The sequence below is a fragment of the Anser cygnoides genome, chromosome 2 (genome assembly GCF_040182565.1).
Source record: "Anser cygnoides isolate HZ-2024a breed goose chromosome 2, Taihu_goose_T2T_genome, whole genome shotgun sequence".
NCBI lineage: Eukaryota > Metazoa > Chordata > Aves > Anseriformes > Anatidae > Anser > Anser cygnoides.
The window spans coordinates 625,014-637,817 of record NC_089874.1 but is presented as its reverse complement, the minus strand read 5'-3'; the positions used below and the strand labels follow the sequence as shown (position 1 = coordinate 637,817).

General features: G+C 70.3%; 2 protein-coding genes across 5 annotated transcripts in view; one reads left to right on the top strand and one right to left on the bottom strand.

The window, feature by feature from the left end:
• LOC106046797 (SCO-spondin-like) overlaps positions 1-5,780 on the top strand; it is a 36,401-nt gene extending 30,621 nt beyond the window's left edge. The window contains exons 87-107 of the mRNA XM_066991120.1: positions 30-218; positions 293-439; positions 585-715; positions 980-1,104; positions 1,190-1,236; positions 1,368-1,610; positions 1,682-1,843; positions 2,265-2,381; positions 2,500-2,638; positions 2,786-2,988; positions 3,083-3,247; positions 3,380-3,507; positions 3,593-3,738; positions 3,824-3,870; positions 3,959-4,123; positions 4,466-4,689; positions 4,807-4,902; positions 5,004-5,064; positions 5,187-5,317; positions 5,415-5,565; positions 5,661-5,780. Of these exons, the coding sequence (XP_066847221.1) occupies positions 30-218; positions 293-439; positions 585-715; positions 980-1,104; positions 1,190-1,236; positions 1,368-1,610; positions 1,682-1,843; positions 2,265-2,381; positions 2,500-2,638; positions 2,786-2,988; positions 3,083-3,247; positions 3,380-3,507; positions 3,593-3,738; positions 3,824-3,870; positions 3,959-4,123; positions 4,466-4,689; positions 4,807-4,902; positions 5,004-5,064; positions 5,187-5,317; positions 5,415-5,565; positions 5,661-5,683 (2,840 nt within the window). The 3' untranslated portion in view covers positions 5,684-5,780. The remainder of the gene's footprint in view (positions 1-29; positions 219-292; positions 440-584; positions 716-979; positions 1,105-1,189; positions 1,237-1,367; positions 1,611-1,681; positions 1,844-2,264; positions 2,382-2,499; positions 2,639-2,785; positions 2,989-3,082; positions 3,248-3,379; positions 3,508-3,592; positions 3,739-3,823; positions 3,871-3,958; positions 4,124-4,465; positions 4,690-4,806; positions 4,903-5,003; positions 5,065-5,186; positions 5,318-5,414; positions 5,566-5,660) is intronic.
• A 2,988-nt stretch (positions 5,781-8,768) lies between these two features.
• On the bottom strand, positions 8,769-11,666 carry LOC125180882 (zinc finger protein 688-like). Of its 4 annotated transcripts, none has more exons than XM_066991107.1 (4): positions 11,327-11,578; positions 9,785-9,911; positions 9,162-9,352; positions 8,769-9,030 (listed from the first exon to the last, which is right to left on the bottom strand). In XM_066991107.1, exons 1-4 carry the CDS (start codon positions 11,561-11,563, stop codon positions 8,806-8,808), a joined length of 780 nt encoding a protein of 259 aa, XP_066847208.1. In that variant the 5' UTR covers positions 11,564-11,578; the 3' UTR covers positions 8,769-8,805. The 4 variants fall into 4 exon arrangements, 3 of the variants coding, with proteins under 3 accessions (XP_066847208.1, XP_066847209.1, XP_066847210.1); XM_066991108.1 differs by having other exon boundaries at positions 8,769-9,027; XR_010828922.1 differs by lacking the exon at positions 8,769-9,030 and adding an exon at positions 9,545-9,648 and having other exon boundaries at positions 9,214-9,352; positions 11,327-11,666.
• Between the last annotated feature and the right edge of the window lie 1,138 nt (positions 11,667-12,804).

Genomic DNA, 12,804 nt, shown 5'->3' with positions numbered 1-12,804 from the left:
CCCTGTGACGTGCCACCCTGCCATCCCAGGGCCCGAGCAGTGCACGTGGGGCGCGTGGAGCCCCTGTTCCCAGACCTGCGGCACCGGCCTGGCCACCCGGGAGGGTTCCTGCCCCTGCCCGACCGCCGGGACCCCCGGTGCCCCCTGCAACGACAGCACTGGGACTGGAGCCAGCCCGCGCCGGGAGCTGGAGGCTTGCTACCTGCAGCCCTGCCCAGGTAGGGGGGCAGGCACGGGCAGGGGGCGGTGGGCCCGTGCCCAGCCCTCATCCCTGGTCCCCTCTCTGCCCCAGACGAGTGCTCCTGGAGCACCTGGAGCCCCTGGAGCCCCTGCTCCTGTAGCTCCCCCCTGCAGCACCGGCACCGGCACCGGCACGGCCCCGGCACCTGCGCGGGGCTGGACGGGGAGCTCCGCGACTGCGACACCTCGGGGTGCTCGGGTGAGGAGGGGGCTGGTGGGGACCTCCTGCGCTGGCACTGCCCGGCGCCGTCACCCTCCCCAAACCCGCCTGCCCCTGCCTCCTGCCCTGCCCCTGCCCATCCTGGTGCCTCCGGGGGTGTCCGAAGCTTCTCCTCTCCCTGCAGAAGCCGGCTGTGAGCCCCCCTTCGAGTTCCAGCCCTGCGGCCCCCCCTGTGCCCGGCTCTGCTCCTCCCTGCAGCGCCCGCCGCTGTGCCCGGCCCTGCCCCGCTGCCTGCCCGGCTGCTTCTGCCCCCAGGCAAGGGCAGAAAGGGGCGAGGCCGGGCTGGGTCTTGTGGGGTGGGCGCCACCCTGGTGGGCTCTGAAGCCTGTGGGGTCAGGGAGGGCTCAGGAGGAGCCTGGTGCCCGCAGCGAGCCCTGGGCGCAAATGGATGGCTGCGGGGACGCTGCGGGGACTTTGTGGGGATGCCGCGGGGACATTATGGGGACGCTGTGGGGATGCTGTGGGGGTGCTGAGGGCACACACCATTTGCCCCCCCTCCACGTCCCTGTGTCCTGGCAGGGGCTGCTGGAGCAGCGCGGAGCCTGCGTGCCCCCCGAGCAGTGCGACTGCCTTCACGCCAACGGCTCCAGCGGCCCCGTGGCCCTGGCTCCAGGGAGCATCGTCCTGCTGGGCTGCAAGAAGTGGTGAGAGGGCCGCTGGGGGGCCGGGGGGTCGCCCCCACACACGGGGGGCCGGAGGTGCCGGGAGCTCACCGCTGTTTCCTCGCAGCGTGTGCCAGGACGGGGCCCTGCGGTGCAGCAGCGAGGGCTGCCAGGGTGAGTGTGCCCCCCGCGCTGGGATGAGACCCCCGGCCCCTCCTGCCCCATGGGTTGTGCCCGTGGTCCCACGTCCCCTCGGGGGCACCCTGGGGGTTCCTGCCTGCCCAGCATCCCCCGTGTCCCGGCAGGGCTACTCCCGCTGAGCCCCTGGTCGGAGTGGGCGCCCTGCAGCCCCTGCCTGCCCCTGCCCGCGCGGCTCCTGCCCCAGCCCGAGGAGGCCCCGGGGGACGCCGTGCCCCAGGTTTCGCTGCAGCACCGCTACCGAGCCTGCCTGGACCCCGAGACCGGCCTGCCCTGGGCCGGGGACGCGGCTGCTTGCTCAGCTGAGCTGCGGCAGGAGCGGCTCTGCCCGGACCCCCCCGTCTGCCAAGGTACCGGGGGTGCTGCAGGGTGTGGGGATGAGGGACCCCCGCTGCAGGTAGGTGACGCCCATGTCCCACAGAGCTCTGCCTCTGGAGCCCCTGGGGGCCCTGGGGGCCCTGCCAGCAGCCCTGCAGCGGGGGCTTCCGCCTGCGACACCGCCACCTCCAGAACCCAGCGGGCAGCGGGCAGTGCCCGGGGGCAAGCTCCCAGAGCGAGAGCTGCAACACTGCCGTCTGCCCAGGTAACACCCCCATCCCCATCCCATCCCGTCCCATCCCATCCCCATCCCATCCCCATCCCCATCCCATCCCCATCCCCATCCCATCCCGTCCCATCCCATCCCCATCCCATCCCCATCCCATCCCCATCCCCATCCCATCCCATCCCATCCCATCCCATCCCATCCCCATCCCCATCCCCATCCCCATCCCCATCCCATCCCCATCCCCATCCCCATCCCATCCCCATCCCCATCCCATCCCCATCCCCATCCCCATCCCCATCTCATCCCATCCCATCCCATCCCATCCCATCCTGTCCCATCCCATCCCATCCCATCCCATCCCCATCCCATCCCCATTCCATCCCATCCCATCCCACCCCCTGGCCCCCCCCCAGGGGCTGCCCCCAGCCGCCCCCCAACACCCGGCCGCTGCCCCCAGGGGAGGTGTGCGAGGACCGGGGCAAGGCGCTCGCTGCCCCCTGTGCCAACGAGTGCCCCCGCGCCTGCGCCGACCTCTGGCACCACGTGGAGTGCGTGCAGGGGGGCTGCAAGCCAGGTACGCACCCCCCCCACCCCCGTGCAGCCTGTGTTCAGCAACCACCCATGCATCCCTGCACCCTTCCTGCCGGGTGCTCGCAGCACCCATGGGTGCACGGCTCCTCCTGTCCCTGCAGGGTGCCGGTGCCCCCCGGGGCAGCTGCTGCAGGACGGGGTGTGCGTGCCCGTCGCCGAATGTCGCTGCGGGCTGCCCGGGGCCAACAGCACCCACGAGGTCTGGCCAGGGGAGGCAGCCGAGGTGGAGTGCCACAACTGGTGGGTGCCGGGGGGCAGGGGACAGTGGGGGGGACACGGGCAGGACTGCGCCGTGCCCGTCACGCAGCCCAAGGGCGAGCGGGGGGCACTGAATGCCCTGGCCTTGGGCTCGGGCCCCCTCCTCACCCAGCCCCTCTTCCCCTTCAGCACCTGTGTGAACGGGACCTTGGCGTGCCCGGTGCTGGCGTGCCCATCCTATGGGCCCTGGTCTGCCTGGAGCCCCTGCTCCAGCACCTGCGGGGGCGGCCGCACCTCCCGGCACCGCGCCTGCCTGCCGAGCCCCGGCGGGGTGCCCTGCGCGGACACCGGCACCCAGGAGACGGCCGAGTGCAGCCCCCAGCCCTGCCCCGGTGAGCGCCCGTCGGCACCCCCAGCATCGGCACCGGCACCGGCAGGGCCTGGCAGGGCGTAGGGGTGGCACTGACCCCCCTCTCCGCCCCGCAGACGGGTGCCAGCTGAGCCCCTGGTCCCCCTGGAGCCCCTGCAGTGCCAGCTGCGGAGGGGGCAGCTCGGAGCGGCGCCGGGAGCTGCTGGCAGGCGAGGAGGAGCCGTGCCCGGTCCCAGTGCTGCAGCAGCACCGCGTCTGCAACGCCCGCAACTGCACGCCGGGTAGGGCAGCCCCAGCGTGGGCACCCTACGGAGGGTCCCAGGGGATGGGGCTGGCTCTGGAACGGCGGTGGGGTCGGGGGCGGTGGGATCTGCCCGCCCCCACTGACACCAGCCCCCATCCCTGCCCCGCAGAGTGTCCCCGCAGCCAGGTGTACGGGGACTGCGCCAACGCCTGCCCCCACGCCTGCGCCCACCTCCGCCCGGGGACGCAGTGCCTGCAGCAGCCCTGCCAGCCCGGCTGCGCCTGCCCGCCCGGACAGGTGGGGCCGTGCCACAGCCCCCGGGGGCACGGGGAACATGGGCTGGGGTCAGGGCAGCAGCCTCAGGGTCCCCGGTCACCCGCAGGTGCTGCAGGACGGCGCCTGCGTGCCCCCCGAGGAGTGCCGCTGCGTGCTGGACCCCACCGTGCCCTGGGCGCTCAACCTCTCGCGGGAGGAGCAGGAGCAGGAGCACGCGCCGGGCAGCCGCCTGCAGCACCGCTGCAACAGCTGGTGGGTGCCCCCGCGCCCCACGCTGCCCCCCCCCCCGAGACCCACGTTGGGTCCGGGTGGGCTCTGAGCCCCACTCTGTCCGCAGCACCTGCCTCCGCGGCACCTTCAACTGCTCCCAGGAGGACTGCAGTGGTGAGAGAACACCCTCTGTCCCTGTCCCCGTGCCCGTGCCGTGGTCCCCGTGCCACAGCCGGGCCCTGCTCGCCCCCCCCCCCCGCAGTGGACTGCCTGTGGTCCCCGTGGTCGCCCTGGTCCCCCTGCTCGGTGACGTGCGGGGCGGGCGAGCGGCTCTCCCGCAGGCACCCGCTCCGGCAGCGCCTCTATGAGGGGGCAGAGTGCCTGGGGCCCCCGCTGCGCCGGGCTCCCTGCCACCTCCCCGACTGCGGTGAGTGCCCCCAAACGTCCCTGGGAGGTGGCTGGGGGGGGGGGGGGACAAGGCACCACGGTGGGTCCGGCTATGGGGACAATGCTCCCCGAGGTCTCACCCAGCCATGGGGGCATGGAGGGGGCAGCGAGGGAAGGGGCAGAGCTGTCGCCTGTGGGATGCCAGCCCTGGCGGGGGCTACCGCAGAGGTGGCAGCGCTGGCAGTGCCCAAGCACCCGGGTGGGTTTGTCTGCCTCCGGCTGAGCCTCTCCGGTTGCCACGTGCCCGAGGGCAGGGCCAGCGCGCGGCCAGTGCCGGTGACATGTCCTGCACCACCGGTGACGTGTCCTGCACCGCCGCCAGCCTGCCCGGAGGGTGAGCGCTGGCAGGACCCCAGGGTGCAGGGCCCCGGGGTGCCCCCAGGCTGCGATCAGAGCTGCACGGACATCCCCGGTGAGGCCCCCCCCGGCTGCAGCGCGGCCCCGGCCCCCGGCTGTGCCTGCGAGCCCGGCCGCTACCGCAACAGCAGCGGCCGCTGCGTGCCCGCCGCGCTCTGCGAGTGCCTGCACCGGGGGCAGCTCCACGAGGTGAGCGGTGCCTGCGGTGCCTGCGGTGCCTGCGGGTGCCTGGGGGAGCCTGCGGGAGCCCGGGGACCCCCCCACCTCGCTGTGCTCACCCTCTTCCCCCCCCCCCCCCCCCCCCAGCCTGGCAGTGAGTGGCAGGAGGAGTGCGCGAGGTGCCGCTGCGTGGACGGCAGGGCTGCCTGCACAGATGGCTGCCCCCCACTCTCCTGCCCCGAGGTACAGCCCCAGCCCCCCTGCTGCCCCCCAGCAGCCCCCCCTGCTGCCCCCCAGCTGCCCCCCCAGGGCTCCGGGAGAGGCTGATGCCGCTGTCTCTGCAGGGCGAGGTGAAGGTGCGGGAGCCAGGACGCTGCTGCCCCGTCTGCAGGATGGAATGGTTGGGTAAGGGCCTCCCAGGGAACACCCCCCCCGGCTCTGCCCCAACTCTTGGGGACCCCCCACCCAGGTGGGGCTGGCCAGGCGGCCATGGGGGTGCTACAGCTCTGCCCCCCCGCCCCTTGCAGAGGAGCCATCCTCCATGTGCCAGCGCTTCACTGAGCTGCGCAACATCACCAAGGGGCCCTGCTCCCTGCCCAGGGTGGAGGTCAGCTACTGCAGCGGGCGCTGCCGCTCCCGCACCGCCGTCACCCCCGAGGTGAGCCCGGGGCAGCGCCGGGCACCAGTGGGGTGCCCCCCTCGTGGTGCTGGGGGTCTCGGGGTGCACGCAGCCCGGTGACGGTGCCGCTGCGCAGGAGCCGTACCTGCAGACGCTGTGCGAGTGCTGCAGCTACCGCCTGGACCCCACCAGCCCCGTCCGCATCCTCAGCCTGCCCTGCGCCGGCGGCACGGTGGAGCCGGTGGTGCTGCCCGTCATCCACAGCTGCGAGTGCAGCAGCTGCCAGGGTGAGGGGGACTGGGGGGCTGGCGTGGGGGTCCTGAGCAGCTCTGGGACCCCCTCGCTCCATCCCCGGGCCCCTCCTCACCCCGCTGTCCCACAGGGGGGGATTTCTCCAAGCGCTGACGTCCTGGCTGGCTGGATGCTCCTCCTGTGTGACGGTGGTGGAGGACCCCACGGCACCCCGGCTCCCCGGCCCCCCCAGCCCAGCAATAAAAGCACAAGCACCCAGCTCGCCCGTGCCTTGGTGGGAGTGGGAAATGGGGAGGTGGGAGAGAGCAGGGCGCTGCACTGGGGGATATATGGGGATGGGGATGGATGCAAGGCGAGGGTCTGGGGTGCTTGAAGGGCTCCAGTGGGTCCAGGGCACCTCTGAGATCCCCGGGCCCCCTGCTCTGGCTGTCCGAGCACCCACCATCTGCCCACCAGGCTCTGCATCACCACCAGCTGCCCACCCTGTGGGCACCCCAAAGGCACTGCAGATGTGGGGGTCTGGCTCCCTGGGTGCTCCCCAAGACCCTGCCAGTCTCCAAGACCCTGGGGGGGTCCAGGCTGCCCCCGCACAGCTCCCCCAGCGTAGCCCCTGCCCCAGTACTCATGTCCCCATGGCGAGGCCGTCACCTGCTGCCCTCACACCTGAGGCCACCACAGTAGATGGGACGGCAGCAGGGAGAGGCACCAGCCCGTGCTCCTGGCACCCTGTGCTCGTGGTGGCACAGTCCCCAGAGCGTCACGGCCCCCAGAGCGTCACATTCCCCAACATGACACGGTCCCCAGGGTGTCCCCCCCCAGGGCAGGTGGCTGCTTGCACCCAACGAGGTGCTGCTGTGCCGTGCTGTGCCGTGCCGTGCCGTGCCGTGCCATGCCGTGTGTGCCGTGCCGTGCCGAGCTGCCCTTCTGCTCCTGCCCTTGGAGGTGCTCCTGCCCTTCTGCTCCTGCCCTTCTGCTCCTGCCCTTCTGCTCCTGCCCTTCTGCTGCCTTGACGGGTGCCCGAGCAGCCCCCACCTGGCGCACGGAGCCTAGCGGGGGGTCACTGCCTCCCCCCGGGGCAGAGCCAGGCCCGCAGGTCCACGGCCGCCACCCTCCACCACCCGGGGAAGGGGCTTTAAAATAGCAAACCTCTGAGCACAAATGGATTTTTTTAGCATTAGTGATCCTGGGGGGACACACCAGCCCAGGGCCCCACCAGCACCGCGCTGGGCAGGGCCGCTCCCTGCCCTTCGGTGTGCCGGTCGCTACGAGATATTTTCATCCTGACAAAGCAGCCTCGCTTCTTTTATGCTGCTTCAGATAAGGGATGTCCAAGAACGCATGTGTGGAAAAGTGCAGCTTTGTGCCTGGGGCAGGTTTGTGGGGGAAGCACAGTTTAGAAGGCGGGGAGGTGACAGGTTGGGCTTTGCCCTGAAAAATCGCTCAGGTTCCATCCCCTACTGATTGAAAACAGCAATAATACCAAAAAACTATGTGCTCGTGGGCTGGGCAGGCGGCTCCCTGCAGGGCCTGGGGCCCCCACACCTCTCACCATGCCCAGGGCCCCCTGCCCCCAGCCCAGGCTGCCCCCAGCCCCATCCAGCCTGGCCTTGGGCACTGCCAGGGATGGGGCACCCACAGCTCCCGGGGGGCAGCCTGCGCCAGGCCTCACCGCCCGCAGGGGGAAGGATTTCTGCCTTGGATCTAACCCAAACCCACCCTCTTTTACCTTAAAACCATCACCCCGTGTCCTGTCACTACCTGCCCTTGTAAAAAGTCTCTCTCCATCTACTTTATGTCCCCTTTAAGTGCTGAAAGGCTGCAGTGAGGTCTCCCCAGAGAGAGAGAAGCATCTTCCCTCCTTTCCTATAAAACATCCCCGATGAATTTTGATATATTTATTTTTTATTTTGATTTTCCCTGCCACAAGCGGCCAGGTGCCAGCTAGCAGCTCTCTCATGCAGCACGCTGCCACCGCAGTGTGACTCGAACACAGCAGGGAAGAGGAGCTGCACTAATGCCCACCAACGGGGGGCTCGGCCCAGGGGCTCGGGGGGGGCTCCGGCTGCCCACAGCACCAGGCTTTGCTGCTGCACCTCAGCGCAGTCTGGTTGGGGGGGGGGGATGTCGGTGAGGGGGGGGAGCAGCCTGGGGACAGGGCGCAGAGGCGGGCACTGCCCTGCTTGCTTCGGGAGCACCCTCCTTGGAGCACAGCGAGGTGGCTGCAGGCGTGGGTGCGGGCGCTCCTTAGGGGGAGCCGGCAGCAGCACCCGGAGCCGTGCTCCCCACTCACGTGTGGCTCCGCTGGTGGAGCCGCGGGCACCTGCCCTGGGTGAACGCCTTCCCGCAGTCACCGCACGCCCTCGGCCTCCCGGCAGCCTGCGGGGCCGCGGGCGGCAGTTTTTGGGGAGCGCCGGGGCCCTGCGCCCGCCCCGGCTGTGGCCCCTGCTCGGCGTGGGTGCGCTGGTGGGCCAACATGATGCCCTCGTCCCGAAAGCGCTTCTCGCAGCCGGCGCACTGGAAGGGTTTGGGCTCCGGCCGCGCGCTCGGCGGGACCGGCCGCCCGTCCTCCAGCGCCCGCGGGCCCCGGTGTATGCGCTGGTGGCTCTTCAGGTGCTGCTTCTGGCTGCAGGTCTTGCCGCACTCGCCGCACTTGTAGGGCTTCTCGCCGGTGTGCACCCTCTCGTGGATGATGAGGGTCTTCTTGTCCTTGAAGCGCTTGGGGCAGCGGGCGCAGGCGAAGGGGCGCTCGCCGGTGTGGATGCGCTGGTGGCTGACCAGGTGGTGCTTCTGGCTGAAGCGCTGCCCGCACTGCGCGCAGGAGAAGGGCTTCTCGCCCGTGTGCACGCGGCGGTGGCTCAGCAGGTGGTGCTTCTGGCCGAAGCGCTTCCCGCAGTCGGCGCAGCAGAAGGGCTTCTCGCCGCCGTGCACCTTCTGGTGCGACACCAGGATCTGCTTCAGCCGAAAGCTGCTGCCGCACTGCGGGCAGGAGAAGGGCCGCGCCGCCGTGTGCGTCTGCTGGTGCTTCCTCAGGTCCCGGCTCTTGCCGAAGCTCTTCCCGCACTCGCCGCAGGCGTGGGGGCGTTTGGGGCCTGGGGGGCCGCGGTGGGGCCGGGATGGTGGTGGCAGGGCTGGGAGGCAGAGCCCGGGGCCGGGGGGCTCCCCCCGCCCCGCGTGGATTTTCTGGTGCCGCTTGAGGTCCCCCTTGGAGGGGAAGCCCTTCCCGCAGCGCGGGCACTTGAAGGGCCGCTCGCCCGTGTGGCTCCTCTCATGGATGGTCAGCGCCGTGTTGCTCTTGAAGCTCTTATCACACTCCGGGCACGTGGGCGGCTTCCTCTGCAGCGGGGGGGCCGGGAGGGGCTGGGGGCAGGGGCATCCCGCCGGGACCCCCCCTCTCCTGCCCGCCTGGCACCGCCGGGGTGTCCGTGGGGTGGAGGTGCTGGGCACCGGCGGCTGCTCCGGGCCTTCCTCCGCCTCCCGCTTGGCTCCAGCGTCACCGTCTGCTGGGAGGGCAGGGCGGGCGTCACCCCCGGGGCGGCACAAGGGAGCCCCCACCCCGGGGGAACAGCATGCACCCCCTGCCCCGAGCCCGCGTCCCGCCGGGCTGACGGGGGGCAGCCCCCCGCAAACAAACCTTACGGGGCGTGCGGGGGCCAGGGGACGGGGCTGTCCCCACGCCCGCCCCCCGGCTCCCCCCCCGCTGGTACCCGCCTGGCCAGGGGGCCGGGTGCCTCCTCCCCGCCGCGGGCTCCCGGTGCCGTCCCGCACTCAGCATCTCCTCCTGCTCCATCTCGCAGATGATCTCGGGCTTGGTGCCGGGGCAGCCTGTGCGGGGCAGACAGAGCGGCCCCCTCGCGTGCTGCCCCCGCGCTGCTGCCAGCCCCGCAGCCCCCCCCCGCGGCCCCCCGCGTCTCCTCCTGCTCTGCTCCAGCTGCGCGGCCCTGCGGCGATGCCAGGCAGCCCCTGCAAGCCTACAGCTGCGCTGCCGCCGTCCCCTCGCCTGCCAGCTCTCCTTGCCTTGCTCTCGGCACCGCCTCTGCACTCCCGCATTTCACCTGCTCCCGGCCAGCCTTTCTACCAGGACTGCTGTCCTCAGGATACTGCCTGCGCAGTGTAAAAACCTGCAAGTATAACCACTAAATCAGCGTCCAGACGTGGAACGGGAGCGGACGGATTTTCAGTTCCCAGGACTCCAGCTCTGTCACAGAGGAGAACCACGGCTCGGCCCCAGCCCCGCGGCTCCGGCGCGCTCCTCACCCAGCGAGGCGAGCACCTCGAAGTTCTCCAGCATCACCTCGCGGTACAGCTGCCGCTGCCAGCCCGCCAGCTCTGCCCACTCCTCGGGGGAGAAATAGATGGCCACGTCCTCGAACGTCACCGGCATCTGCAGCGACAAGCCAGGAGCTCGGCACGCTGCGCCGCGCCAACGAAAATCCGCGGCTCCTGCTGCTGCCGCTGCTGCCCGCGGCCCACGGGAGCTGAGCGCGACTGCAGCACTGGGGAGCAGGGGGCGAAGCAAAGCAGCTCTCTGCCACGATCCTGCCCCCACCCTGCTTTGCAGGAGGCTGGGGGGCTGCGGGGGTGCCGGCACCTCAGCCAGGAGGCGCAGCGGGGTCACCGAGCACCAGGGCCCCCGCTCCCCAGCAGCCCTTACGGCGTGCCTCCCTGCGGAACGCCGCCCGCGCTGCCTCGCCGCCTTCCCCACTGCTACGCTTGGAGGTAAATTCGGCCCCAAGCAAGACAGACGGGTGCTGAATGCTCAGAGAAGGGGGGACTGCGCCCTGCCAGCCCCCGTGTGCTGCCCACTCGTGTCCCTCACCCCCCAGCAGCCCCGTGACACTCGGTTTGGAGCACAGGGCTGCCAGCAGGCAGCTCCCGCTGGCAATGCTCTCAGCGGGCCCAGCTCGGGGCCAGGCACCAACGCCTCCTGCACAGGACCAGGTCTCAGAGCGCTTCTCGCCATTAGGGCATCGCCCCGGGTGCGGGGTGCCCCTGCCCCATGGGAGCAGCACCCAGCAGCACCGGAGACCCGGCTGTCCTAGCCCACGGGGGGAGCCAGGGGGGGACCGCAGCACCCAGCCCCTGCGCCCCGTCCCCCTCCCAGCAATTTGCCCTCCCAGGCAAACCCCACTGCCTCCGTCTGCCGCCCCCATCACCCCTGCCCCGGCCCTGTTTGCAGCAGGGTCGCCCCCACGGCCGGTGGGGCCACGGCTCTGCCACGGGCACGGGCAGCCCGGGTGCAGCCCCGGGAGCTGCAGCCCTGTGCACTGCCCGCAGCACAGATGGACGGATCCCCAGATCTGTCACCGATCCCGGATATGGCTTCGCCCGAGCCCCCGGGGGTGGGCACAGAGTCACGGTGCCAGGGGACGGGAGCGTTACGGGGGCCACCAGGCTGCTTTACCGTGAGTGCCGCCGCGGCCCCGTCTGCGCCCAACCCCTGCCCGAGCAGCCGCCGCCCGCAGGCTCTCAGCGCGGGGAGGGAAGCGTGCCCAGGCATCGGTCCATGCAGGCAGGGTCGGGTGCTCCGGGTCTGCGGCGAGGCCCGTCCCGCCGCTCAGCCACACGGGTGCACAGCGACAGACGGCCCTGCGGGTTCTGCCAAACACAACATTTGGCGTAAGGAACCAAAAGGAGGCGGGAGCCGGCCCACCCATCAACCACCGCATTCCCCAGCGAAACACTGGGGGTGTGGGTGGGGGTCGGGGCCAGGAGCCCCCCGTGCAGCGGGACGTGCCCCTCTCCCAGCCCCCCACCGCAGCCCCGCGCCCCTGCGCAGCCCCGGCCCGCAGCCCCTACCTGCGCCGCCCGCCCAGCACGGCCGTGGGCACGGACAAAGGCGGCCCTGGGAGCCGGGGGCTGCGTCAGCTGCCGGGCCTCGCCGCCACCAGTGCAGCACGGGAGCTGTAGTCCTGCTGCCGCGCACTGCACGGCTCGGCACGGCACGGCACGGCTCCGCACGGCTCGGGGATGGATGGCCCAGCACGCCTCGGTGACGCACGGCACGGTGCTGCCCGGCACAGCACCGCTCAGCATGGCCCAGCCCGGTGCATCTCCGTGATGCACGGCACGGTGCTGCCCGGCACAGCACCACTCGGCACAGCGCTGTGCCCCCCCAGCTGTGCCGGCACTGCCATGCCCCCACCCCACTGCCACTGCCCGAGCCTTGCCCTGCGCCGGGCAGGGGCTGCTCCGGCCCTGGCGCTTCAGCAGCTGCAGTGGCCCCAAGGCTCCTCGTGATAAACTAAGTAGTGTTTTTGCAGTAGAGAATTACTTTTCTGTATTCCAAGGTAGTTGTGTAGTCATAATAAGGAGATAAGTAGACAAGCGGACAGTAGAAGGCCTCACTGCTCCAAAATAAGGTGGAAGCTTGAGAAAAACAGGATGAGCAGCGTGGGAACAGTAAAACAAAGATCACAGGTTCTCGAAACATAAGAAAGGGGAAATTAAAGGGTTGAAAAAAAAGAAAAAATGTACACACATGGTATAGCGGAGCGTCGAGTAGCTTGTGAACCTGTAGTACTCAGCCAGTGAGGAAACAGGGGAGGTGATCAGGTGTTGGGTAATAGGGAATAAAAGGTTGTGATTTGTTTACTACAATGCGCTCCTGATTGACAGGACGCCCGCCATTGCAAGCGCGAATAAAATAGCTTCATAGAAGGTCCTGTCTGAAGAAAATTATTTGGGATTTTTTCTCACGTCCTGTAACAGGCATGGGCGCAGCTCCCGTGGGACCCCCGCAGCTCTGCAGGGCCTGGGGCACCAGGGTGCAGCGAGAGCCGAGCTCCTTGCAAACATCCCAGGCACCTTCTGCAGCAGCGAGCGCTTCTCCTGGGCACAGAGCGTGGTCTGCTCAAGGTCACGGGGGTTCTGCTCCCATCCCCAACGCCGCTCCTGCAGCCCCCAGCCCAGCCCGCACCCGGTGCCGCTGCCACCCCCAGCACCGAGCGGGTCCCCCCCTGCCGGTGCCCAGCTGCTGCCCACCTCTGCCCATCGCCCTGCTGCTGCGGGTGCTGCTTCCTTCCCTTCTGTGCCCTCGTCTGCTGTGCGCGGGTGGTGGCAGGGACCTGCGGGTGCCACAGAGTGGTGGAGTCCTTCAGGTGGGACAAGACCCCTGAGGTCGTCTCATCCAGCCTCTGACCCAGCACCGACGAGTCCTCCACGCCACTGGGCTCTGCGTGTACACGTCTCTTGAGGACCTCCAGGGATGGTGACCCCCCACCACTGCCCTGCGCAGCCTTCCAGTAAAGATATGTCTCCTAATATCAAACCTAAAC